The following is a 27970-nucleotide window of genomic DNA, read 5'->3' on the forward strand; positions in this document are numbered from 1 at the left end:
CCCTTTCTTCATCACCCTCCCAATTGTCTCCTTCAGCCTTCTGACTTCATATCCCATGAGCTGTTGGTTCTTCCCTTGGAAGAGAAGAGTTGACTGTGAGATAGTAGCTAATGGAGCCTTCAAGCAATTAGCAGGGGAGAAGTGCTGACTCCTCAGTGCTTCATTATCAGCCCTATTTGGATTTACTCTGCCAGTTGGGCCTTTCTGAGTGGTGCTTGCCTTCCCCTGTAATGACCTCTGTCACTGCTGGTAGGGACCCAAGAGAAAAGAGTGCAGTGTTGAGTCCCAGGGGGGACCATGTGGCCCTGAGAATTAGGATGCTTGGAGATGCTTTGGGATTTGAGAAGGTCCCTTTCCTTCTACCCATCCAAATGGGCCAATGGCGCAAGGCCATTCAGAGGCAGGAGTGGATGGGATCCACAGACCCCCAACCCAGGGAACAGAGGCCATACCAAATGTCATGAACTGTTTCAAGAAACCAGAAAAGAACACACACACAAAATAACCCCAGTATATTTAACCATGACTTGTGTACCCACCCTGAATGAAGACACATTAGCATCTCAGCATCTGTATCGGCAGCACTAAAGCTTTACATTCTTTATTTCCATAAGGCTCAAAATCAGTTTCCCATCACCTACATTTTCCCCACGGCTATGGGGTCCCTGGTGTCTGAGTCCCCAATATCTGGGCTGATTCATTCACACACTCCCACCATGCAGTCGTTTTCCCCAGGACGCCAGCAGCCCTCAGCCCACCATCACCGCACCAAAGAAGGTCTTTCCTCTCCTGTAGTCCACCATATCGGGGTGACTGATATTGACGTACACCCTCTCGCCCCTCCGGAGCTGCACCAGGCCACCGAACCCCACGCTCGTGTACCAGAGGGGCCCGTACTCGTGCCTCCGGGAGGGGTCCAAGACCGGGGTCACGGTCTCTGCGCCCTCGAGCAGCAGCTCAGGAGTCCCGGATCCGTAGGCACCCCCCGCCCGGTACAGCCGGCTGAGCAGCGTGACCGAGCGGTCCAGGGGGTCCCCGCCGGGAGGGGGCGCCCGGCCCCGGTAGCCGATGTGACAGTAGAGATAATAAAGTCCATCCTGAGGGAGGGCCAGCCCCTCGGCGCCCGAGAACTGCGTCCCGCTCCTCAGAAATGCCTCTTCTTTCTTCGTCTCCCAGCCTAGCCCCTGCCCGGTGGTCCAAGCGCCTGCGGAGAAACGGCCTGTCGGCTCTCGGGGATCCCGAGAGGAGTGACCCAGGCCCGGGACTTTCTGGGATGGTGAGCGGGAACCAGCGGGGGAAGAGGGAGTGGGGGTTGGTGTTGGGGGAGTGGTGCTTTTTAATTCCCGGCAGGAAGCCAGCCGGGCTCGGGGCAGCGGGGTGATGGCGCTCACTCTGCCAGTGTGAGTATTGGCTGGGGACCGAGGGCACCTGGGTGTGCCGTGCAGAGCGCCGTAATGGGAAGATCCAGACCGGGTTTCGCCTCCTCCGGAGGAGAAGCGAGAAACAAGAATGCTGGACAAGCGGAAGGGTGGGCACTAGAGTGGCGGTGGAGCAGGTGGGCAACCGAGCACAGCAATAACAGAGCAGAACTGGCACTCATGGACTATTCAGGTCTATGAGATCCTTACCAATGAGATGGGCAGCTGGGAGCCTGGGGCTGAGATCTGTTTCTACCTCCTCCTCTGGCTGCTCCTGGGACTCTGGAAGGGGAAAAGGGTCCACAACTGGGGGCAAGGCAGCCACTCACACACAGTCCTCCTAAGAGGACAGGGCACCAGGGCCCAGGGATGGGGCACCTGGATTCATGGAGGAAGAGAGTATCTGGGGATGCAGATGGATGGGAGCTGGGAGCCCCTGAGAGGCAGGAGCCGGGGAGGGGGAGATGGTCTGCTCTTACCCAGTTGCTGCCGGGCCTGTGCCTGTGCGCCTGGGTCAGCAGTCCCTGTTACCTGAGTGGGTGGGGTCACAGTGCCCAGAGTTCAGTCTTAGCTGATACCAACCCCACCCCTCCCATTCCCAACATAGACCCAAACTCTTCCACCAACCCCAGCCTCAACACACACCTCCCTGGAATGGAGAGCAAGCAAGGCATCTGTACTTGGGCAGAGAGACAGAGGCCCGAGTATGTCTTGGAAAGAGAAGAGGAGACAGGCAGACAACCAGTAAAGGGCTTGGAGATATCAGGACACAACAGCATCACAGGAACACGGAGAGAAGACCAGCAAAGAGACAGACAAGACATCCTCACTGAGGACAGCCAAACCAGCTCAGCAGGATGAGGCAAGAAACCCTCAGGCATAACCAGAGGTGAGTGAGCAGCAGCAATTTACAGCCCTTCAAGGATTTGTTGCAGCCACTCACCAGTCCTCCCTGCTCCTGGGGCACCAAAGCCAGCATAGCCAGGACAGTGATAGGCACAGCCAGCAGGAGGGTCACCAGGGAAGTGGCTCCTGCCACAGCCAGCAGGAGGCATCCCTTCCCCTGAGGCCTCCTGCCCCGGCCCTCCAGCCCCAGTGCCCCCATTGAGACTGAGCCAGGGCCAACGCAGGGGGGCTTTCATACCTCAGGGGTGGGGCCACCCCCTCCCCACAGACGCACACACCTGGCTGGGACTTTCCGCACACCCCTGCTCCACTCACCCTGCTTCCTGTTTACCCAGAGCTAGGGTGGGGCAGCTGGATGCTTGGGTTCTCTGAACTGGGGAAGGAGTTGGGGTGAAGAGGCAGGCTTTCAGGGTAGAGCTCAAGGGGGCCTTAGAGATCTTCTGACTCAGTGGGGAGGGAAACTGAGACTCAGGGAGGGAAGGTAGCTTGCAGAAAGTCAGGCAGCTGCAGTGAGAATGCAGAACTCTAGATTTCCAGTGTGGTCTGCATTCTTCTGCACCCCAGAGGTGGGTTCTGGAGGGAGGACTGTATCCCTGAGGTCAAGGGCTGGAATAGGAAGACAGGAACTGGGGTCTTGAGGGATGGATGTCTAGGTCCCTAAGAAGAACCTATCCCCACATTGGGCTGAGCCCCTCCCATTCCTTTGCTCCTTCCTACCCCCCAGAGCTAAGTGAGTAAGGCACCAGTCCACAGTGATGACAGCTGAAGGGGGCCTCAGCCTCACCACTGACTGTTAACTCACTGAAGAGGGATGGAAATGGAGTGTTACCTCTCTTGCTACACATAGTGCAGACAGGAGAGTGTTGAGGCACCCACCCCCAGACAGCTTCTCAATCTAGAATGAGCCCCATCCATTTATAGATGCTGGCTAAGTGTTAAGTGAAGAAAGGACAAATAAATGAATGAGTAAGCAAAACAAAGCAGTATGGACCAAATGAATGCTATAGTAGGCAGTGCAGTAGGAGTCGAAGGGAGGAAAAACCAGGACAAGGAAGTTAGAGGTAGTCCCAGATCATCTCTCCTTCTTGATATCTCTGTGTGTTCTGGTAATATTAATAATAATAATGATAATAAAATATAGCTAATATACAAAAAGCATTTGGCCTGTGTCTGCCACAGATCTACACCCTTTATATATAATAACGCTTTTAATCCTGACAAAAACTGAGGGGAAACTGAGGCACATATTGGTTAAGGAATTTGTGGAAGGTCACACAGAAGTGGCAGAGTCAGGATTTGAACCCAGGCAGTCTGGCTCCATGCCCTTAACCACAAGACAGTTTAAGAACTGAGTACTGACCTCAGATTTGTGCATTTCAGTGTATGTAAATCTTGCCTTCCTTACCACCCCAAAAAAAGAAATGGGGAAACAAATACTGAACTCAAGTCAATGATAAGCATCGTAAAGGGTTTAGAGGTAAAATGTACTGATGTTTGCAACTTTGAAAGGTACCAAAAAATGAGATGGATTGATAGACAGGTGATAAAGCAAATATAGAAAAGTACTTATTGTAGAATCTAGGTCGTAGGGATACGTTCACTGTTAAATTCTTTTAATTTTTTCTACGTTTGAACATTTTAATAATAAAACATTTTTAAAAACTGAATATTGTCCTACTATCCTGCATGGGGAACATCGTGAATAGGGGAAGGGGAGAAAATAACAGAAAGTTTCTGAATTTGGAGAAGGAAACGCAAGTGCATATGGACCCAGGCACCAGATCTCCTCCCCACGCCTGGCTTTCACATGAGTCCTCAGTCTTCACCCTCCTAAATGACTAGGTGTGCCATCCTCCAGCATCCATCGCCCTCTCCATCACAGTGCTGCTAAGAGGCCTTCATCTGTCCAGAGGGTTTCAGATAGCCACCCTTACTTTTGTGCTTAACATCAGAATGCTGCCCTCTGCAGGAAGCCCACCTGGATTGCCCACACATCCTTTCCCAGCACCAACTTATCATCATCTTTCTGTCCTTGATCTATTAGCAGTGCTCATGTAGATACAGCTCCCTCTGACTCTCCCATTTGTTAATCAGTCAGCCAAGTGTTAGAAACAGCTCCAGAACACCAGGAAGTTACCCTAAATCCACCAGAACTCCCAGTCAGCTGCAGGAGCTGGGGTGTGTGTCCACACACATACACCAGGATCATGAGCTCTCAGCGATGCACCAGGAAAAGGTAATCAGGGAAGGCACCTGGAAGGCATACGTTCACTGGCGATTTGCAGGCTCGGTAGGAAGGCTGGAGCTGCTGGGGTTCACAGGCTAAGTTACAGACTCAGGAGTCTGAAAGGAAAGATGTTGTAACCCTAACCCTCAAAGCCTAACTTCTTCTCCTAACGATGCTGGAGAGTCACCCAGGCTGGGGGAGAAGTTAAACCAGAGGAGGGGCAGGAATGTCTGAGGTGGCAACACATCCCAGGCAGCTCTAGCTGGTCTGGAGCGTGTCCACCCGCAGGCCACAGAGTCTGGGTAAGCTGGAACCCTCACAGGGGAAACCCAGGGAGGGGATGGACATAGCCCAGAGGGAGGAGCAGCTAAGATGAGGGAAGGGAGAGTATGGCTTTGAGGTTCTCTTGGCCCTGGAGGAATCCTCTGCCCAGCCTCTGTCTCTGCTCCCCAGAGAAATTTAAAACAACCTACTTCCACTCCCACTGCCCCTCATGACCACCCAAACCCTCCTCTCCACCTGTGCTTCTGCTCCCCCCACCCACACAAACCCCAGCATTCCTCCTGAACCCAGGATGGTCTCAGTTTCCAGACCCTGGTCAGTGCATCTGGCTCTGGGTGAAGTCAGCGACCCCCTCTTCGCCCTCAAACAGGAACCAGTGGTTGCAGGGCAGGAAGTGCCTGAGGGGAAGTTACGGACCCCAGACACACCTCCAGGCCCTACTTCAGCCCCAGCAATATCTGCCCAAGGGAAGCAGCTCTCCACACCAGCCCAGCAGGGCCCCATTCTCCTGAGTTGCTCTGGGGCTGAAGGAGCAGCCCCAGTGGCCAGGTGGCACTGGGCACCACCCTCCCTGTTTCCCCACCAGTCCCCACACGCCCTACCCTGGCTCCTCCCTCAGCCCCCTCACCAGAACCTAGAACTATCCAGTGCTGGAGAGGGCCCTGTGAACCAGCTGGTCAGCCTGGAGTGGGGGAAAGGAGGTGAGCTCTGGAGCTGGACAGAGCTGGCCTTGAACCCCAGTTCTGCCACTGCTGGGCTGGATGTCCTTGTTACGGGGATTTGCAGTGACAAACAGAAAGCGCCCCATTCAGGGCTGGCACGTAACGAAGGCTCCTCAGCCTGGGAAATGATTGTAACAGAGGGCCCTGAACTTTACAGATGAGGAACTTGGGGCACGTGACTCACCCCAGGCCATTTAGCCTGGAAGAGCAGGGGCCAGGTTTTCTGACCTGCAGGCCAGTCTTCAATTCCCAACCTAGTGATGATTTGTGAGACTCGAGGTAAGGCAGTGCTCTGCCCAGGGAGGGCTGTGGTGCACGGGGAACCGTGGGTAAAAAGTGGTGTGTGTGGTTCATGAGTAGGTGGCCAGGGCCTCTCGGGACCAGAGAGTGCAAGTGGAAAAGGGACTTCATGGGGAGGCCCAGAGAGGGCAGGGATGGCAGTGGGAGGCTTCTGAGGGGTGAATGAGGTAACCCGTGAGGGATGGCTACCTCTAGTGGGAAGTGAGGGAATGCAGTCTGGGGTGAAGGATCTCTCAGAGAATCTTCTGCCTCTAACACTGTTGGAGAGAGGAGTTGAGATCCATGGCCAACCAGGAGGATGGGGTGAGCTGAAGAGAAATGGGCTCTTTAATACTCCCCTCTTTTCCCTACAGAGTTATGTCTTTACGAGTATGTGACCTTAGGGCTGGGGGGGCTCCTGCTCCTGGTTTTGGTCATTCTGTCCATCTGCCTGTGTCGGCTTCGTGTGAGAGGTGAGCCCCACCCTTAGCTCCCTCATTTGCTCCTCGCTCCTCGGCCATGCCCCCTGCTACCTGCCCCCCATACCACACCCTTCCTACCACTCTCTCTCCAAGTCTCCACCAATCCTGAGTGAGGAAGGGGGCAGAAGTCTGGTGGGAGAGGGGAGGGGAGAGTGTCCAAAGAGAGAGGCCATGTCTTTGGCCGTGTGAACCACAGGGAAGTTGGCAAGTGAGGAAATGCCTGCTGGGGGTGGGGAGGCGGAGTGAGGGGGCTGGAAGATAGCACAACAGGAGGGCTGAGCTGAGCTTCTTCTTTTCTTCCAGTGAAGAGGCTGGAGAGGAGCTGGGTGAGTCTGCGGGCAGGGAAGTGTGTGATGGGGCCACAAGAGGGGGATGTGAGGGCTGTGGTGGGGGTGGGCAAGAGAAGAGAGAGAAACAGGAGCATGAGAGAGTCAGAGAGGGAATGAGAGAGACACAGGGAAAATAAGAGAGAAACCAAAAGAAAAATAAGAGGGAGAATGAGAGTGAAAGAGACCCAAAGAGAAAAGGGTGGGAGAGAGAGAGAGATGGAAAGAGATGGAATCTCCCCTCATGAGGAGGCAATGAGGCAAGAAAGCAGGGGTGGGGGTGGCAAGCACTCAGAAGGAAGGGTTGGGGTTGGTGGGGAGGCTCCTGGGTGACCTCCTGTCAGCGCCTTCTGCCCGGGCCCAGTCCCAGCTCCCAGAACAGGAGCTCCACTACGCATCCCTGCTGAGGCTGCCAGAGCGGGAGGGACCTGACCTCCGCAACCAAGAAAGGGAAGACAGAAAGGAGGACCTCAGCACTGACTACGCCTGCATTGTCTAGAACAAACCCACCTGAGCACCCCCAGATGCCTCCCCCACCGCAAGCGGGTGGTCAGGGCCGCCCTGAGTTTCACCCAGTAAAGACCATGATCTCACACATTCTGTGTCTTGGGCTTCTCCATCCCTCTCAAACCCCGGCTCCACATGGCCATCATCAAAGTCTAAGTGACTTACCCTCCCGCCCGCTCTGGGGTCAGATAGGGATTCATTGGGTGAAGAAGGGTGTTGAGGGACCCACGCTCCTCTGAAGGCCAGAAAAGAGAATTTGTCTATGGGCCATTGACAAGTAGGACTAATCATGCCTGAAACTGCATTTCTCAGGCGAATGGGACTTAGCCTCCTGAGCGTGGGAGAGGGAGGTACGTTGAGTCCCAGAATGGTGGTGGTGGGAGGGGGCTCTAGGCAGGAGTGCTGGGAAGCTCCCTTCTTGGGCCAATCCAGGCCCAACTTGGTAGAAGGGAGAGTAAGAGCCAGTCGGGAGAACCCGGAGAGGGGCACATGGGGGCATCTGAAGATGGAGAAGAAATACACAAGACTCATAAGAAGCAGCTAATGGTGAGGCAGAGAGGGATTTATTGGGGTCTCTTGAAGAACACTGGGATTACTGGGGTCTGGAATCACTTATCAGAGGCCATCCAGGGAGGGGCAGTGTGTTCCCAGGTGACAGTGGCCTGATGGAGAGGTGACAGGAGTCGCGCAGCGCTGGAGCCCTCCTCCTCTTCTTGGTCTCTGTCTCCTCCTCCAGGCCTCTCACTGACCCTCTCATCTCTTCAGCCATTGTCCCGGCTCCATTACTCACATTTGCCCTAATAATAGATGGTACTGCCCATGGCCACAGAGAGAAAGCGGAAGGCATAGAATCCATCCCGAAAGAGGAGGGCTGTGCCGGCCACTAGTAGAGGGGGTCCTGCATGTGGGCAAGGGGTGGGGAGCGTTAAGTAAAGGATGCCTGGGGAAGAGGCGTGCACAGGGTCAGGGAGGGACAGAGGGCAGCGGGCCTCAGGAAGGTCTCTCAACTTCTAGAGAGAGTGGAGCCTCCAGACAAGGAGCACCAGACAACTTCTCAGCAACTCATCTTTCTCCATCAGCAGCAGAGTCCCATTCCCTGTTCCAACACCCAGGCCCAGTACCTCCATCTGGCATGTGCTGACTCTGGCATCATGGTCTCAGGTGCCCCAGATGTTCAGCTCAGCCTGGTGGGCACTGAGGAAGCAGGAAGAGGCAAGAGGGGCCAGATGGCCCCTGAACTCTGGGGTCCCATTTCTCACCTTCTTCCCTGGGGCCACTTTGTCCTGGTACCATGTGACAGACCCAGTGGCCATTCTCCCTTGGCTGGCATTGAAGGAACAGGGTAGGGAGGCAGGGGGGCCCTCCTGGGTGTGGATCTCAGGGAGCTGGGACACCCAAAGAACACAGGATCCTGGGGGCAGAGAGAAGACCCAGAGAAACAACCCCCTAGCTACTCCAAAGATAAAAGACAAGAGTGGGAGAGGGTATAGTTCAGTGGTAAAGTGAGTGCTCAGTATGCACGAGGTCCTGGGTTCAGTCCCCAGTACCTCCATTTAAAAAAATAAACAATAAGCCTAATTACCTCCCTGCTAAAACAAAACAAACAAAACTCCAAAAGACAAGAGAGCTTGCAGTAGAATACCCCAGCTGTACCCCTACCCATTAAGGGCCCAGAGGGACAAGTCCTTAGATGCCTCATTAAAACCCTTTTCTCTTTACCAACATAATTTCTTAACATTGCTTATTAAATAGTTTTTCAAATTCTTTCCCATACCAACTCTCACCCTCTCCCATCATTCTCCAGTTACATTCACTAGTAACATTTTGCTGAAACTTAACCTGTCACAGTGAAATTGAAGCTCATTAATGAACGTGGCTGCCTAGTTAAATAATATCATTAATTACATTATTCCAAGTATTATTTTAGTACTAACAGCATTCAGTAGTAGACCACTTTTGCTAATCTTTGTTGTTATTGTTGTTGTTAAAGAGTATTAACTAATTAAATCTCCAGGTGAAGACATGGCTATAATTGATTGAGATCACTGTTTAACTCATTTAAATTGATGAATTAAACCAATTACTAAAATCCTTGATTAAATTCATTAGTTAATGAAATTTACCAGTCATGCTTCTATGTCAGTGATTCTCAAACTTGAGGGCACACTGGCACCACCTGGAGTGATTGTTAAGACAGATTCCAAGTCCCCACTCCCAGCCTTCTTTATTCACTGGGTCTGGAGTGGGTCTTGGGAATTTGCCCCAGATCCCAGCTGATGCTGAAGCTGAGGGTCTGGAGTTCACACTGCATTTAGTTAATGGATCTGTCTGATAATTAAAATCAGGTTCATTAAGAAATAGATTTAATTAGGTCTCCCAAACTGCTAATTTGATCTAGACCCTAGATAATAGGTTTTGTTTAATAGGCTTATTAAACTCATCAAATTAAAACTGACCCCTTTAAAAAAAAATTGACCCCATCCTTCAAGCCCTTCCTTCCTTTTTACTGGTTCTTTAAATTTGATCTCTTCAGGAAGGTGGCTGAGAAGAAAAGAATTCTGGGATGGAAGCTGGGGAATGACCCTCCGAGCAGGTGACATGAAGGGAACTGTGAACTGGGGCATCTATATCCAGCCTCCTCCCTCCTCCCAGCCCCACACCCCTCAGGGTCCTAGAAGAAAGCCTTGTCACCTGGATGGACTGTGATAAAGACGAGCAACAGAATCCGGGCCATGTCAGAGGGCGTTCCTGTTGACAAGGGGAACCTGAGCAGTGAGGTCTGGGTGGAGGAAGAATGACCCACTACTTGTGACCAGGCCTTGGGTCACTAGATGGGGGTGGGGGGCTTCCTATAACACACAGGACTCACACATCACTTACCAAGGACTCAACTGCCTAGGACATCGGGCATCAAATGCATGCCTCCCTGAGGAAAGAGGATGTTGCAGACAGCGGTATCTGGGTCGCTAGGAAGTGCGGGCAGCATGTGGGCAGGTTTGAGGGAGAGGGTGGAGCTTAGATGGTTGGTAAGTCAGGATGGGTTGGTGGACAAGTGAGACCAGGAAGTGGTTCCCCCACCTTCTGAGGTTCAAGAAGATCAGCCCCTTACCCAGAATAAGCCTCCAGGAGCCTTTCTGGGCCCAGAGCTAAACTACTTCCCCTCCCCTTGGCTCAACAGTGCCCAAGCCAACCCCATCCATTCCCTTCTGGCCCTCCCCCAGGGCTGCTCTAGAAATCCTATAAATAAGAGGATTAGCTGACGCCATCCATCAGCTGGCGGCTGCAGGGGGTTGCTAGGGACTTTGTCTGGAAGCTGCATTTACATAGCAGTCATCCGGTTTCACTTAGACTGTGTGGACTTGGGTGGACTGGCAGAGAGAGTGCAGCTGATGGAGAAGTTTGGACTCATTCATATTCTGGTCTCCACTAAAGGGATACACCTCTCACAGAGGTCTGCTTTACCTAGTGCATTCTGCACAGATTTATCACCCACTGGTAAATTCACTCATTTTGATTATTTTATTCATTATTTAACTCACATTATTGAGCAATTACAAATGTAGTTTCTAGTTTCTAGAAAATGTAGTTTTCTGTAGTAAAATATATTTTTAAAGACAAAAATGAAAAACATATTGCAATACACAGAACTCCAAGGTTATGGAGGATTAGTACAAGAGTACACCACAAACTCTTGGATACATATTACCCACCTACATGAGATAACACAGCACAAAGAAAAGAAGGATGACGTGTAATGTGCTGGGGGAAACCTGCCCAGCCCTCACTGCACATTTGCTCTCTGGTTCCTTTCACATTAATACATACTCTTTCTGTCCGTGTTTCCAGCTCTCTTTCATAATACAATTGTAGACTGTGCAGTTCCCACCCTTCACTGCAGTGATCTGGAGCCTTTTCCCCCCACATCACAACAACCTTTATTGCCCCAAGAGAAACTCTATTCTTCTTGCTCCATCTGCCCTCCTGTAGGACCAGAGAAAAGGGGCCCTGGAGCCCAGAACATCAACATGCAACATAAAGGGGCTCAACAGGGAAGTAAGCCCCACTGCAGCCGGGTTCCGGGTGCCTGCCTCGCTCATCCTGGGTGAGAACCGGGTCCCCTGTGGAATGCTGGGAGAGCATGGACTGCGAGCCTTTTTTTTTTTTTTTTTTTTTTTTTTTTGAAGGAGCATTGATTTTATGGGTTTATTTTTTTTAACATTTTTTTTATTGAGTTATAGTCATTTTACAATGTTGTGTCAAATTCCAGTGTAGAGCACAATTTTTCAGTTATGCATGAACATACATACCTTCATTGTCACATTCTCTTTTGCTGTGAGCCGATTTTATGGTTAAGAACGCTGGCTTGGAGTCAGGCTAGATTCAAATGCCAGCTTCCCTACAAACTGATTACATGATCTTGAACAAGTTATTGAGCCTTTCTGAACCACCCAGACAAGCACAGGTACCCCACAATCTGGGGAGGAGTAACAGCCATTCTCCATCAACAGTGGCTGCCTCTTCAGGGCCATCTAAGCAGAGGCTGTGGCACTGAAGTTCCATGGCAAGGCAAGGGCTGCCCCCTGGTGGTCACAGAGCATGGGGCAGCCTGAGGAACCAATACATGGCTTTTCCCAACCGGGCCTTAATTTTAGCTTCTGTCTGTCCATTACCTTGCCTTGTCCTATCCACACCCCATGCCCAGCCCCAGAGAGTAATGTGGAGCGAACATCCCATCTTCATCTTCCCTGGGCTCTCTTTCCCTCACTTCTTGCCTTATCTCCTATATCTTCAACATTCTGCCCGTAACTCTTTTTTGTCTCACTGTCTTTATTATTTTTTACCATTTGTTTCTTCCCTATCTCTCTACCCACATGCCACATCCCTCTAAATATCTTTATCTCTCTCTCTACACACACACACACACACACGTGTGTGTGTGAGTGCACGTACACATCCGCTTATTCACTAATTCATTCTCTCTTCATATTTCTCCCTTTCTCTTCCCCCACCTCTCTCCACATCTCTTTTTGCTTTCTCATCTTACTCTATGATGTCCCTCCCACCCTTCCCCATCAGCACACCTCTTTCCCCTACTCCATCTCTCACTCCCTTTCTCCCTGATTTCTCTGAGTGGAAGAATGAGCCAACACTGGCAAAGTACTCACCTTTCCCTCTGGGAACTGATCACCCTCCACTGAGAAGCCTTCCCTGACTCTGCCAGGCTGGATGGCTGCGACCACTCCTGGGTGCCCTCAGACTCTCCGTGCAAGGATCCTTTTTTGTTTTTTTTTCTCTATAATATTAGTGGAAGACTTTAACTTACATCTCTCAGAAAGTGGTAAATCAACCTAAAGACATAGAGGAGTGAAACCAGACAATCAACAATTTTGCTCTAATGGAACTATGCAGTATATTAGAATAACTAGAAAAATTAGGAAGTAGACATTGTTTTCAGGTACACAGATAGACATTTAGAAAAAAGAATCAAAATCTATAGAATACAATTGCTGACCAAAATCCATGACAATTGAAGAGTAACAAAAAATATTTATCATATGTTTGGAAAATTTAAAGATGCATTTCTAACATATTTGTAAACTTTAAAAAACCTACTTCTAAATAATTAAAATGCTAAAAGAGAATACAATGGAATTTAAAATATTTTGAATGGAATGACAGGGAAAACACTGCATATCTAAACTGTGGAATGTAGCTAAAACAATTCATGGAAGAAAGTAAATGTGCATATTACAAAAGAAAGTTTGAAAATTAATGAGTTGAACGGATATCTCAAGAAATTACAAAAAGTGCACAGAGTAACTCCCCAAAATCTTAGAAGGAAATAATAGATAATTTTAGAAATTAATGAAATAGAAAATAATAGAGCAGAAAACAAATACATATTTACAGAGACTTCTTATATCTTTTTTTTTTAGTTTTTTTTTGGGGGGGAGGGTAATTAAGTATTTATTTATTCGTTTATTTACAGAGACTTCTTATATTAAAAAATCTCTATCCAAATTGGTAAAGCAGAAAAAGAAGAGAAAAGGCATACACAGGCATACACAAAAGTAATTTGAAGGGAATGTAATGCCAGATGCAGCAGATATTTAGACTGCAGATTTTGAGAAGATGAATAATTTTCTAGAAAAAAAAATGACCAAAACTGACTCAAGAAAAAATTAAAAGCCTGATATGTTTGTAACCATTAAAGAAACTGAATTAGATGTTCAAAATTTAACCACCAAAAAAATCACCAAACCCAGATAGTTGTGAAACCTTCAAAACAGAGGTCATTCCGATCATATAAACATTATTCCAGTGATCAAAAAACAGGAAAAGTTTCTCAACTTCTTTCATGAGACTAATATACCCTTGCTATATGGACAATTTGAGAAAATAAAACTATAAAACAATAACAATTTCCCTCACGAAGACAGATGCGAGAAAAAAAAAACTTAGAAATATTAGCAAACCCGAATAGAATTTACTAAATAATATAAAACTTAACCAAGCAGTCTTTATCATAGGAAAGCAATTCACTATTCATGCAATTCCTGGTTTCTATTCATACAAACCACTGCATTAAGAGATTAAGGAGGAAAGTCCATATGACCTCAATTAATACAGTAAAAGCATTTCACAAAAACTGTTCATGCTAAACAACTATTCAGATTTTAAAAAGAGAAAAAAACCCATTTTACAACAGTTATTTATGATTTTTAAAATTAGGAATATATATTAAACGTCTCTCTTCTCCCATAAAATGTAATGTTCACTTTTGAAATGGCTTTGTATTTTTGTTTTCTGTATTTTTCCCCATCTTCCTACTCATATGTTGTGTTACCCATCATTATAAATGAGCTAGATTCTTCTAAAGCGTTAGCAGTTTAGAAGGTGAGGGTGGGGAGAGTGCCCAGGAGGGCTTTCCAGACTTACAACTTCGATGACTCCTCTTTCGCCATAACAATGGTTTACCTTAAATATTGTGTAGCCACTACCTCCTTGGTCTCTGAGAACATATCCCAGTTAAGCAAGCATTTTACCACCAACTTTAGGCTTTTTTTATTTCACAAGAGACCTTGCAGGCTGCCAAATGCACCTAAGGGGATTCACTTAATATTAGAAGAATTTTGCTGGCCCTTTCTGAAATCTGCCACCTCTGGGTTGGGTTCTTTGGAGCACGTTAAATCATTCTCTCTCCACCTTTACAAGTATTTGAATCTGTTCAGTCAGCTCTGACTTCAGCTTTTCCCTCCTGGGATGAAGACTTTCCTCCCAGGAAGGAATATCTGCTTTTTTTTCCAGCAGTCATTGGACCCTCCCTACTCTTAAGCTCTTCCCAGAGGCACTCCTGGGGATGGCCTGCTCAGCTGGGTATTTGGTCACATGTAACGCATAAATTAGAGTTTGTAGGTTACCTCCTAGCTTCACTGAAAATGTGTGTGTGTGTATTTCCAATTTCTTTATGGTTTCCAGGCATCAAGAGAAGAAATTTAGAAATAAACTGTTGGTATGTTCCCCATAAAGCTCTACAAGGAGGCTTTTTAGAAAAGTCTTTGGCAACAGCAACATCGGTGAGTTAGTTCTGGTTCTACAGAGCTGCACCAGAAATTAACACAACATTGTAAACTGACTATACTTTAAAAAAAATTAAGTTATTAAAAAAGAAGCTATTGCTCGTCCCCACCCCCAGAGTTTCTGATTCCACAGACCTGGGCTGGGGCCCAACAATGTGCATTTCTAACATGATTCCATATGATGCTACGGAAGGACCAGTCATTGAGAACCACTGCTTTAAGGAGATTCTGCATATCTCTGCTCAGATCTAGATTGTGTAGCCTAAATGTCAAAGTGATCTACTTCCCTTATTTCTAGGTTCTTATCAGATTCCTTGCTGCTTTGCAGCTCTCTGCCCAGAGGGCCCGCCTCCCCTTCAGCCCTAACTGTGAGCAAGCCCTCTCTGTGGTCCAGGGGGTGGGGCCCTGAGTTTGGGAGAGAGGTGTCTTCTGGCATCTCTGTTCTTTCCAGGTTTTCCCCATATCTGTGTTTAGGCTGAGTTTCATTCTCCACTCACTGGCCCATCTCGATGCCCTTTATCCTTCACTTTTGTCCCATGGCCAGAGCAGCCGTCACTTTCTCTATCCCAGGAAGTTTCTCTGAGCACCAAACTCTATGTCACCTTGGTAGTCGGCCAAGCCACCCTCCATGGAACTACTACTCTGGGAGGCAATCCACTCCAAATATAAGCCAGATTCTTCCCAATGGCCTACAAGATCCGACACAATCTGGCTTGCATCTTTTGCCTCTGCTTTCCCTCACACACGTGGCTCCAGCCGCGCTGGCCTCCCTGCTGCTCCGTGAATACTCAGACATCTAGACATATCCTCACCTTAGTACCTTTGCACTTGCTGTTCCCTCTGCCTGAAATGCTTCTTTCCCATCTGTCCACGTGGCGTATTCCCTCACCTCCTTGAAGTCTTTGCTCAAATATCACTTTCTCAGAGAAGCCTCCCCGAGCACCCTATTTAAAATTGCAGTCCAATTTCCAGAAGGAACCCTACTTCAAAAAGACACCTGCACCCCAATGTTCACAGCAGCACTATTTACAATAGCCAAGACATGGAAAACAGCTTAAATGTCCATTGACAGATGACTGGATAAAGAAGATGTGGTCTATTTATACAATGGAATACTCTTCAGCCACAAAAAAACAACATAACGCCATTTGCAGCAACATGGATGTCCCTGGAGAATGTCATTCTAAGTGAAGTAAGCCAGAAAGAGAAAGAAAAATACCATATGAGATCACTCATATGTGGAATATATATATTAAAAAAAGAACATAAATACAAAACAGAAACAGACTCATAGACATAGAATACAAACTTGTGGTTGCCAAGGGGGAGGGGGTGGGAAAGGACAGGCTGGGAGTTTGAAATTTGTAGATACTGACAAGTATATGTAGAATAGATAAACAAGATTATACTGTATAGCACAGGGAAATATATACACAATCTTGTGGTAGCTCACAGCAAAAAGAATGTGATAATGAATATATGTATGTTCATGTATAACTGAAAAATTGTGCTCTACACTGGAAATTGAAACAATATTGTAAACTGACTATAACTCAATTAAAAAAAAAACTGCAGTCCACACAGCCCTTCCTAGCCCCCTCCTCCGTACTTAGCTCTTCTCCATAAGCACCTACTGCCATTAATATACTTGTTTATTCATTTATTTATTTTGTAATTGAAATATAGTCAGTTTACAATGTTACACCAGTTTCTGGTGTGCAGCATAATGTTTCAGTCATCCATATACATACATATTTCTTTTCATATTCTTTTTAATTATAGGTTACTACAAGATACTGAAGGTAGTTCCCTGTGCTATACAGTAGAAACTTGTTTATCTACTTTATATATAGTATTTTTATTGTCTGTCTTCCCCAGTTAGACTGTCTATGAGGACAAGGGTTTACATTCATTTGGTTCACTGGGTGGAGAAGTACAACTGGTATCATAGTAAGTACTCAATAAATATTTGTTGAATGAATGTATGAATAAAAAAGTGAATTCCTCCCACTAGGCACTGAGACCACTGGACCATCCAGCTGCAGGGTTGCAGCTTTCTCTTCAGGGAGGAGGCAGCTGCAATAAAGAGAAGTCAAGAGGTCAGAGTCCACTCCAGCATCTCCCCCAACCTGCATGGGTCAGGGAGAGGGCAGTGAGAAGTAAAACCTCGCAGCTGCAGAAGGGGAAATAGCTTGTGGGAGGAGAGGAGAAGGAAAGGTGTGTCCATCTGGGGCAGATTGGCTGGAGTTCATAGAAGGGAGTTTAGACAAAAGTGTCTCAGTGAGGGGGATGCTCCGTCTTTGCCTCCCCTAGAAGCCATTAGCCAAAACGAGCAGCAAAGGGGATAAAGGTGTCCCTTGGGTCTACCAATCCGGTCTCTCTCAGTATCATGTTGCTCCAAAGAATCTACTTAAATTCTTGAATTCCTGAGCAATGTTGATTTTACTGAAAATTTCCAAGGAGATAAGAGGATTACACTGCACATCCAGAAACAAATTAAGGTTCCTTTGTTAGTTCCGTATTTCTAAGTGCCTCTCTGGAGCTGCCAGGCTAGAAGAGAAGTTTCTCTTCCTTTCCAGACCCTGCACCCCATCTCACCACCCTCCCAAATCTGTCAGCAGACTTCAGGTTCTCCTGCCATTCACAGAGCAGAAAACCTCAGTCAGCCTTTCCTCCGCTCCCTATCCAAACCTGCGTGCCCAGACTTGTGAAACCCGAGCCTTAGAGTTACCTGAACGTCCAGACCTGTTCAAAGACCGTTTGTTCCTGAGAATAAATGTCCCTGGGGACTTACCGACCTTCCCCCACACCTCTGGTGGCTTCTCAAAATATTTCTTTCATGCACACACTGGGCTCCCCTTAAGAGGAATTTAGGAGAATGTTATTTTCTCATCTCTTTTCTACACCCAGCTCCTCCTTCTTCCTGGGTGCTAGTGTCAGCAGAAACTGATGGGGAAGTAAGGCCTGGGACCTGAGGGGAAAGAGGAAGTTTGGGAGGGAGGCTTCCAGGAAGCTGGTGGGAGAGCCGACAGACAGAGAGAGGCAGCCAGTTTGGTCTGTTTCCACCAACATCTCCACCAGCATCTGCTGAGCAATGAGCCAAATCAGGGATTTACAGGGTAGGGAAGGTGGCATAAGGCAGGATCCTAAAATGGGAGAAAGGAGCTCGACAGTCCTGGGCTGGGGGCTAGGAGGGTGGTTAGCTGACCTATGAAGGAAGAACTGTGATAGCCTCAGGCTGGGCCTGGGGGTGAGGAGAAGATGACGGGGTGGGGGTAGGGATGAGGATACATTAACCTTGGTGCCCCTTTAGGAGGAAAAGCCTTTGGACTGCTGAAGGCCCAGCAGGAAGAGAGACTCAATGAAATCAACAAGGTAAAAGGAAGAACTAAGGGGCAGGGTGTGGGGGGGGAGGTGGACCCAGAGGGCCAACCCAGGATCTTGCTTTCCCCCACAGCAATTCCTGGATGATCCCAAATTTAGCAGTGACGAGGACCTGCCTTCCAAGCTGGAAGCCTTCAAGAGTAAGGGGGAGACTGTAGGGGTGGAGAAGGGGTGAGGAGGATAGGATTTCCCTAAGAACAGAGAAGAGACAGAAGAAACAGTGGACTTTTGTGGTGGGAAGATGGGAGGGTGCCTCTATTGCCACCCTAGTTACAGTCTGTTCCCCTGTCCTGCCCCTCAGCACCCCCTCTAGTTCCCTACACCTTACTAGGGCCTCTCAACTCCCCAACCCCCACTTCTTCCCCCTGCCCCACCTCCTCCTCACCTTCTCCCTAACCTAGTAACCCCTTCTCAATCCCTGCCCTGCCCTTGCCTGTGACCCTCCAGTCAGTGCTATCCTCTTTGCTTTCTCCTCTCACCCAGAGAAATACATGGAGTTTGACCTGAATGGAAATGGAGATATCGGTGAGAAAAGGGTGATTTGGGGGGAGTGTGCAGATCTAGGAAGAGGGAGGTCTTTCCTACAGTGCTCCATTCCCAATGGTTTGGGAGAGAGCCCAGCTCCCAGGATAGGAGGAAGGGGAGTGGGAATATGGAAGTGGGCGGGGGTAGAGAGAGAGAGGGTCCTCCTCTCTTCACCTCCATCATCTGCCTCCAGATATCATGTCCCTGAAGCAAATGCTGGAGAAACTTGGGGTCCCCAAGACCCACCTGGAGCTAAAGAAATTAATCCGGGAGGTATCCAGTGGCTCTGGGGAGACTTTCAGCTACTCTGACTTTCTCAAGATGATGTTGGGCAAGAGATCTGCCATCCTAAAAATGTAAGGGTCCAGTTCCAACCTCCTATATACTTACCTGTTTTTTCTCCACCCCTACCTCTGTCCCCAGGCTCAACTTCTATACTACTCAGCATCTATTTTTTCCATCTTTTGAGAGACCCTTCCAAAAATCCTATCCCCCTCCATGGTTCTGGTCCCCACAGCCCCCAGCACTCCCACTCCTGCTCTTCCTCTTTCTCCTCCTACCCTCACAACCCTTATCCTTTTATGGAATTTCCAGCAGCCTAAGATCTATTCTCTTGAGAGGACTGTCCGACTGTCCGACTGTCCCCTGATCCCCAAGTCTCTTCCTATCTCAACCAGGATCCTTATGTATGAAGAGAAGGCGAGAGAACAGGAGAAGCCAACGGGTCCCCCAGCCAAGAAAGCTATCTCCGAGTTGCCCTGATTTGTGGTGGGGAGATGTGGTAGGATTGAAGGGGCTTCTAGTGACCCCAGCATAGAAAAGAAAGACAAAACTGTGAGCCAGAGTCAAATTAATTTAAATAAATTATCCTTGTTCAGATCAACTCAGCTTGGTCTTTGTTTTGGAGGGATGTTTTTTCCTGGGTTTGGGAAGGATAAAGCATCTTTGATGCAAAGATAACAAGGATTTCCCAAATGACCAATCCATTAACAATTTTGTAGTATGTCTACCACAGCAGATGGTTTTGTACACCAAGGAGGATTCCAGGTGTATAAGATAGCCTTGAACTCAAGGAATTTAAGTGGGATGAAACGACATGTACAGACAAAAAGTATTATTGCTCAAGCCAGTGATGAAAGGCAAGGATACCTTGAATCAACATTCTCTATCACTATGAGCTTCGTAACCTTAACAAATCACTCAGGATCTCTGAGTCTTTCATCTGAAAATGGAAATAATATGATCTATCCTGCAGTGCCTGACATATCATAGGCTCTCAATAAGGTATAAACCTTGAATGAATGGATGGATGATGGATGAAATAACTGGTGTTATCAAATTAAGTAAAGGATTAATGACCCTATAAAGCCAGATAATTTAAGTGAAAATGAGTTTTGAGGTCCTTCTGGGGACAGGCTACAAAAACTGAGTCTACCTAATAAAAGGAAAAAGGGTTTGTATTAGGAAGAAACTAAGGGCAGATTCTGGGGATACAGCATCCATGGATGGTTGCAAGAGTTAAATAGCCAACTCCAGGGAAGGCAGGAGCCTGAGAGTTTCCAGACCTTCAGTGAGGCTATTCCTGGACCTTTCCTCCAGGGGGTCCAGATGTATTAACTCCAGCAACTTCCAGTCTCTGGCCACTACATCAGACTTTCTTACTCCTTGGAAAGCAAGAATCCAATTGGCCCAGCTTGTTTCATTTACTGAGGACAAATGGGCGCCCTAGGGCCACCCATGTTGACCCACACCAATGGTAAAGCCAGGCTGGCATTCTAAAGAGTTCTACAGTAACTGTATAGGACTTCAAATGAAGAAGAAATCAATGCGGGTTGAATAAACTCTCTGAATATAAAAAAATTAATAGCTAACCTTTATGGAGCACACACTATATACTGGATAGATGCTTTCCGTGTATTAATTCATTTAATTTTTGCAACAACTCTGGCAACACCAAGGAGGATACAAAGGATCTGTGGCTTAAACAACTTGTTCATTCAGGATAAATAAATTGGGTTATATTTACACAACAGACTATTATTATATAGTAATAAGAATGAACAAACTAAATGCAACAATTTCATTAATATAGTGTGGCACAGAAGAAGACAAACAAAAAAGAACACTTACTGTACAATTTCACTCATATAAAGTACAAACACAAGGAAAACTAATAAATATTGTTAAAAGTCAGGATAGTAGTTAGCCTTGGGGGAGGGCAGTGACTAGAAAAGGCCTTGGGCAGCTTCTGTGGTGCTAGTTAAGGTTCTGTTTTTGTTTACATGTTCTGCTTAGTTCATGAAAAGTTATGAAATTCTTTGATACTTTGATAAAAAAGATTTTTAAAATCATTTAAAAAATCATTATGTGTCATTCCCTCCAAGCACCATACAGGTGCTTGGGATATAAGAGTGAGCAAAACAAAGCTCCCTGCCTTTGTGAAGCTTACATTCCATTGTGGGAATTGGTGCGGGAAGAGAGACAGACAATAGAAAGTCAACAGAATTTACAATTTGTATGCTCTTTTAGAAGATGACAAATACTATGACAAAAAGAGAAAGTAGAGCAGGTTAAAGGGAATCGGGGGTGCCAGGATGTAAGGGAAGATTAAAATTTTGGAAGGGTAATCAGGATAGGCCTCATCCAGAAGGTGACCAACATTAAGCAAAAACTTCAAGGAGGTAAAAGAGTGAGCCATACAGGTTCCTGGGGGGAAGAGCCAACTGGGCAGAGAGAAAAGGAGCAGAAGAGCCCCAAGGTGAGACAGGCCTGTGCAGATGGGGAGAGTAATACAATCAGAAATATAACAGGGGGCCAAGTCATCAAGGGTCTTGAAGGCTGCTGTAAGGACGTTGGTTGGCTTTTACTCAGAGAGAAACAAAGAAGCACTGCAGGACTTTGAGCAAAGGAGTCCCCTGAAACCTCTTTTGAGAAAAGGCCCACTCTGACTGCAGTACAGAGAACAGACTTCAGGAGCAGGGGTAGACTCGGGAAGACCAAGTAGGAGGCTGTGGCTATAACCCAGGTGAGAGATAAGGATGGTTCAGATCAAGGTGAAAGCAGTGGAAGTGGAGAGGTTGGACTCAAGATATTTTCTCAAGATAAGATTTCCTGTCTGACTGAAAGTGGTGAGGGAGAGAAAGAAGGGAGTCCATGAGGTTTCCAGGACTTTTGACTTAATTGGAATTTTTAAACTGTCATCAGCTGAGATGGTGAAGGCTGTGGCTAGAGAAGGTTTTGAAGGGCTGGAGATCAAATGTTCAGTTTTGGACACACTGAATTTGAAATGATCTGTTAGATACCCATGAGGAGATGTCAAGTACACAGCTGCATATTCACGTCTGGAGTTTAGGAGAGAGGCCTCTGATGAAGATAAACATTTAGTTGTGATTAGCACATAAATGCTATTTCAAGCCATAAGACTGATGCCCTTGACATACCCAGTCTGGGTAGAAGGTGGGGATCAAGGCTTGACTGAAGTGAGTTTACAAAAGAATAAGAGATGGTGTGTATGGGTAGCTCTTCCAAAAAATTTTGCAGTAGTAGCTGATCAGGGAAAGGGGACAAGAGAAACGTTTTGAAAGTTTGAGAACTCAACCATCTCAAACATCTTAAAGAGCCCCAGGATAAAATTCTTAACACATTCTTTTAAATTTTTTCCTCTAATGTCCACAATGGACAGGCAGTCCCTTAATTTAGCCACACCAGCCTAGGCATAAGTTCTAAACCCATGCCTCTGCTCATCAGTTCACTGGGCCTGAGATGTGTACCCTTTCTTCAAACTTGGCTAAACATATATTTTTTAGTTGAACTATAGTCAGTTTACAATGTTGTGTCAATTTTTGGTGCACAGCATAATAGTTCAGTGATACATACACATACATTTCATATTCTTAATTTAGCTTTTTAAACTTACATAGTTATCAAAGGAATAAAGCCAATCACAAAATAAGAGTAACATGCAGTAATCCAATCATAAAGGACAGTCAAATGTGCTTACACATATTCAAGATATCAATCACTTAAGTTATAAATAAGTAGTTCACTTGTGTCCTTTTTTTTTTTTTTTTTTTTTAGATTCCACATATAAATGATATCATATGGCATTTTTCTTTCTCTTTCTGGCTTACTTCACTTGGAATGATGATCTCCAGGTCCACCCATGTTGCTGCAAATGGCATTATTTTATTCTTTTTTATAGCTGAGTAGTATTCCATCATATATATATATATATATATATATATATATACACACACACACACACACACACACATATATACACCATATCTTCTTTATCCAGTCATCTATTGATGAATATTTGAGTTGTTTTCATTGTCTTGGCTATTGTAAATAGTGCTGCTAAACTTGGCTAAATCTTAACTAGTTCTTCATATCAGTTAACCACAGTCACATTTTTCTAGAAGCATTTCTGAACCTGCCCAGGCATGATCTGGTTTTTATTCCTTCACTTCTATAACATTCTGTGCATATCTCTGCTGCATCCAAAACACAGCTGTCGACAATGGTTCACTGAAGAAATCAAAGAGGAAATATAAAAATAACTGGAGACAAATGAAAATGAAAACACAACACTCTAAAATCTATGGGATGCAGCAAAAGCACTTCTAAGAGGGAAGTTTACAGCGATACAAGCCTACCTCAGGAAACAAGAAAAATCTCAAATAAACAAAATAACTTTACACCTAAAGGAATTAGATAAAGAAGAACAAACAAAACCCAAAGTTAGTAGAAGGAAAGAAACAATAAAGATGAAAACAGAAATAAATGAAATAGAGACTAAAAAAAAAAAAGAATAGAAAAGATTAATAAAACTAAGAGCTGTTCTTTGTAAAGATAAACAAAATTGATAAACCTTTAGCCAGACTTATCAAGAAAAAAGAGAGACAGTCCAAATCGATAAAATCAGAAATGAAAAAATGAGAAGTTACAACCAACATCACAGAAGTACAAAGGATCATAAGAGAGAACAATTATACACCAATAAAATGAACAACCTAGAAGAAATGGACAAATTCCTAGAAATGTATAATCTCCCAAGACTAAATCAGGAAGAAATAGAAAACATGAACAGACCAATTACCAGTAATGAAATTAAATCAGTAATAAAAGAAACTCCCAACAAACAAAAGTCCAGGACTGGATTTCTTCACAGGTGAATTCTACCAAACATTTAAAGAAGAGTTATCATCTATCCTTCAGAAACTATTTCAAAAAAACTGCAGAGAAAGGAACACTTCTGAATTCATTCTTTGAGGCCAGCATCACCCTGATACCAAAACCAGACAAAGATATCACACACACAGACAAATGAAAATTACAGGAAAATATCACTGATGAACAAGCAAAAATCCTCAAAACATATCAGCAAATGGAATGCCACAATACATTAAATACACCATGATCAAGTGGGATTTATCCCAGGGATGCAAGGATGGTTCAATATATGCAAATCAATCAATGTGATATCCCAGATTAACAAACAGGAATAAAAATGATAAGATCATCTCAGTAGATGCAGAAAAAGCTTGTGACAAAATTCAACATCCATTTATGATAAAAACTCTCCAGAAAGTTGGTATAGAGGGAACATATCTCACATAATAAAGGCTATATATGACAAGCCCACAACTAATATCAGACTCAATAGTGAAAAGCTGAAACATTTCCTCTAAGATCAGGAACAATACAAGGATGCCTACTCTCACCACTTTAATTCAGCATAGTATTGTTAGTTCTAGGCACAGCAATCAGAAAAGAAAAAGAAATAAAAGGAATCCAAATTCAAAAGGAAGAAGTAAAACTGTTACTGTTTGTAGATGACATGATACTACACATAGAAAACCCTAAAGATGCCACCAAGAAACTATCAGAACTCACCATGAATCAGGTAAAGTTGCAGGATACAAAATTAATATACATAAATCTGTTGCATTTCTATACACTACCAACAAACTATCAGAAAGAGAAACTAAGAAAATAATTTCATTTATAATCACATCAAAAAAGAATAAAATACTTGGGAATAAATCTAACTAAGAAGGCAAGAGACCTTTACTCAGAAAACTATAAGACACTGATGAAAGAAACTGAAGACAACACAAACAAATGGAAAGCCATACTGTGCTCATGGATTGGAAAGATTAATATTAAAATGACTATGCTATCCAAAGCAATCTACAGATTCAATGCCATCCCTATCAAAATATCAATGGCATTTTTCATAGAACTAGAACTAATAATCCTAAAATTTGTATGGAAACACAAAGACTCTGAATATTCAAAACAATCTTGAGAAAAAAGAACAAACTGGAGGTATCATGTACCCTGTTTTCAAACTATACTACAAAGGTACAATAATCAAACAATACAGTACTAGCACACACACAAAAAAAACACGAAGACCAATGGAACAGGTTAGAAAGCCCAGAAATGAACCCACACTTATATGGTCACTTAACCTAGGACAAAGGAGGCAAAAATATACAATGGGGGAAAGATAGCCTCTTCAATTAATGGTGTTAGGAAAAGTGAACAGCTAGATGCAAAAGAATCAAACTGGACTACTTTCTCACACAATATACAAAAATAACTCAAAATGGACTCAAGACTTAAATGTAAGACCTGAAACCATAAAACTCGTAGAAGAAAGCATAAGCAGTATGCTCTTTGACACCAGTCTCAGAAATATTTATTTTTTGATATATCTCTTCAGTCAAGGGAAATAAAAGCAAAAATAAACAAATGGGACTACAACAAACTATAAAGCTTTTGCACAGAGAAGGAAACTATCAACAAAATAAAAAGCCTGCCTACTGAATGGGATAAGACATTTGCAAATGATATATCCTATAAGAGGTTAACATCCAAAATATACAAAGAACTTATACAATTTAACATCAAAAAAGCAAAAAACAAAAGACAAAAAATTGAAAAATGGGCAGAGGCCCTAAAGAGACATTTTTTCCAAAGAAGACATACAAATGGCTAACAGGTACAAGAAAAGATGCTCAACATCACTAACCATCAGGAGTGATTAGTGAAGGGATGATTAGTGATGCAAATCAAAACTACAATGAAATTCACCTCACACTTGTCAGAATGCTATTATCAAAAAGACAGCAAATACAAATGTTGACAAGGATGTGGAGAAAAGGGAACACTAGTGCACTGTTAGTGGGAATGTAAATTGGTGCAGCCACTATAGAAAACAATATAGAGAATTCCTCAAAAAATTAAAAGTAGAACTACCATACAATCCAGCAATTCCACTTCTGGATATTTATCCAAAGAAAATGAAAACACTAATTCAAAAAGATATATGCACTTCTATGTTCATTGAAGCATTATTTATAATATATTCCAAGGTATGGAAGCAACCTAAGTGCCCATCAATAGATGAATGGATAAAGAAGATGTGGTATTTATGTACAATGGAATATTACTCAGCCATTAGAAAGAATAAAATCTTGCTATTTGTGTCAACATGGTAGACCTAGAGGGTATTGTGCTAAGTGAAATAAGTCAGACACAGAAAGACAAATACTGTATGATTTCACTTATGTGGGCTCTACAAAACAAAACAAATGAACAAATCTAACAAAGCAGAAACTGAGTTATAGATACAGAGAACAAACAGGTAGTTGCCGGGGGTAGGAGAGTAGGGGTAGGAGAGAAACAGGCAAGGGAGATTAAGCGATAGAAACTTCCGGTTATAAAATAACTGAGTCACAGATACGAAACATATAGTATGGAGAATATAATCAATAATTATGTAATACCTTTGTAAGGTGACAGATGGTACCTAGACTTACGGTGGTGGATCATTTTGAAATGTATAAAAATATCAAATCACTGTTTGTGTACCAGGAACTAACATAGTATTGTAGGTCAATTATACTTCAAAAACAAGCAAACAAACAAATTCATAGAGAAAGAGATCAGATTTGTGGTTACCAGAGGCAGGAGGCAGTGGGAAGATGGGGAATTGGATGAAGGTAGTCATAAGGTACAAACTTCCAGTTACAAGATAAGTACTAGAGATGTAATGTACAACATGATAAATATAATTAAAACTGATGAAGGTTGTTAAGACAGTAAATCCTTAGTTCTCATCACAAGGAAAAAATACATTTTTTTCTATTTCGTTAAGTTTTAACTATGTGAGATGATAGATGTTCACTAAACATTGTGGTGATCATCTCATGATGTTCCTATACCAAATCATTATGCTGTTCACCTGAAATTTATATAGTGCTGTATGTCAATCATATTTCAGTAAAACTGGAAGAAAAAATAATAACTTTTCACTACTGGCTTATCAATTGCAACAAATGTGCCACACCAATGCACTATGTTAATAATAGGGGAAACTGAGGCAGGGGAAGGAGTTTATGGGAATTCTCTGTACTTCCGCTCATTCGTTCTGTAAACTTAAAATCCCTCTAATAAAAATCTATTATACGCATTTTTATTGGTTAAAAAATAATTGTTGAATGATTTGTTAAACGGGTAGGTCTGATTGGAGCCGAATAAAAGGAGACTAAATGGGAGACAAAGGAGAAAAATGGTACTGCATTCCGTATTATTAAACCCATTGTGAAGGGAACGCAAACTGCCAAAAATATCAAATATACAAATATATTCATTAAAATTATAGATTATAAAACTAAATGTCCGTCCTAGTCACTGGTTGCCAATATTTTCTTGAGTATGTTATTCGTAGCCTATCTTTGTTCAAATGATTTGCATAATTATGCAAATAAAGACCTACCCACAGAATGCCTACGCTGTGTGGTGCCCACGATGCATTCCCCTGGACCCTTGAATTGGCCTGTGTATCCATTTTATTTGCATGACGTGATTTAATAAACTAAGGCCCCGCTCCTCCAGTGCTTTCACCTCTCGCGAAGAAATGCATGACTTGGGACTCTTCCCTGGTTACGTTAGCTCCGCCCTCCGGCAACTAATCCCTTCCGCCCCGTCTTCTAGCTCCGTCTCCTCCGCGGAAAACGCCACGGGCCTACCATCGTTTCCTTCTACTCTCGGCGTCCCTACGTTTCTCCGCTCTCATCTTTCCACGAACGCACGACGCACGCTCCGCCTCTTTCTCTATTTGTCGTGCAAATTCTGCGACCCAACCGCCCGGCGCCGCATTTCCGCCCCCTCTACACGTCTCAACGGCCGACGCCGGGGGCCCGTCTCTCCAGCCAACCGGCGTCCTAGCGCTTGTAAGTCCCTCCTCTTTATGCAAATAATCCATGTCTGCTTCGCAGGCCTTTTTTTTTTTTAAAATAAGGACAACCCTGGAAGTA

The 27970-nt window shown here is 44.9% G+C and overlaps 4 protein-coding genes and 1 non-coding gene across 5 annotated transcripts; 2 read left to right on the top strand and 3 right to left on the bottom strand.

Annotated features, from left to right (window-relative positions):
- Window positions 1–571: 571 nt before the first annotated feature.
- On the bottom strand, window positions 572–2643 carry LTB (lymphotoxin beta). The gene is made up of 4 exons (XM_045521611.2): window positions 2362–2643; window positions 1898–1949; window positions 1629–1700; window positions 572–1204 (listed from the first exon to the last, which is right to left on the bottom strand). The coding sequence occupies exons 1-4, from the start codon at window positions 2521–2523 to the stop codon at window positions 750–752; spliced, it is 741 nt and encodes a 246-aa protein (XP_045377567.1). The 5' UTR covers window positions 2524–2643; the 3' UTR covers window positions 572–749.
- A 2118-nt stretch (window positions 2644–4761) lies between these two features.
- On the top strand, window positions 4762–7239 carry LST1 (leukocyte specific transcript 1). The gene is made up of 5 exons (XM_045521563.2): window positions 4762–4853; window positions 5713–5834; window positions 6209–6307; window positions 6620–6642; window positions 7007–7239. The coding sequence occupies exons 2-5, from the start codon at window positions 5816–5818 to the stop codon at window positions 7139–7141; spliced, it is 276 nt and encodes a 91-aa protein (XP_045377519.2). The 5' UTR covers window positions 4762–4853; window positions 5713–5815; the 3' UTR covers window positions 7142–7239.
- A 451-nt stretch (window positions 7240–7690) lies between these two features.
- Window positions 7691–9728, bottom strand: NCR3 (natural cytotoxicity triggering receptor 3). Its single transcript, XM_074348375.1, is given in 3 exon segments — window positions 7691–8292; window positions 8409–8491; window positions 8493–9728. Coding segments are annotated over 3 exon segments (426 nt in total). The 5' UTR covers window positions 8703–9728; the 3' UTR covers window positions 7691–8159.
- On the bottom strand, window positions 7691–27868 carry LOC105074124 (uncharacterized). The gene is made up of 3 exons (XR_012501047.1): window positions 27430–27868; window positions 12315–12497; window positions 7691–8047 (listed from the first exon to the last, which is right to left on the bottom strand). It is a non-coding gene; the product is annotated as an uncharacterized LOC105074124 (transcript).
- Window positions 17712–19521, top strand: AIF1 (allograft inflammatory factor 1). The gene is made up of 6 exons (XM_010961533.3): window positions 17712–17848; window positions 18043–18104; window positions 18187–18253; window positions 18597–18638; window positions 18832–18994; window positions 19316–19521. The coding sequence occupies exons 1-6, from the start codon at window positions 17824–17826 to the stop codon at window positions 19398–19400; spliced, it is 444 nt and encodes a 147-aa protein (XP_010959835.1). The 5' UTR covers window positions 17712–17823; the 3' UTR covers window positions 19401–19521.
- Window positions 27869–27970: the final 102 nt, after the last annotated feature.

Source organism: Camelus bactrianus, chromosome 20 (genome assembly GCF_048773025.1).
Source record: "Camelus bactrianus isolate YW-2024 breed Bactrian camel chromosome 20, ASM4877302v1, whole genome shotgun sequence".
Taxonomy (NCBI): Eukaryota; Metazoa; Chordata; class Mammalia; order Artiodactyla; family Camelidae; genus Camelus; species Camelus bactrianus.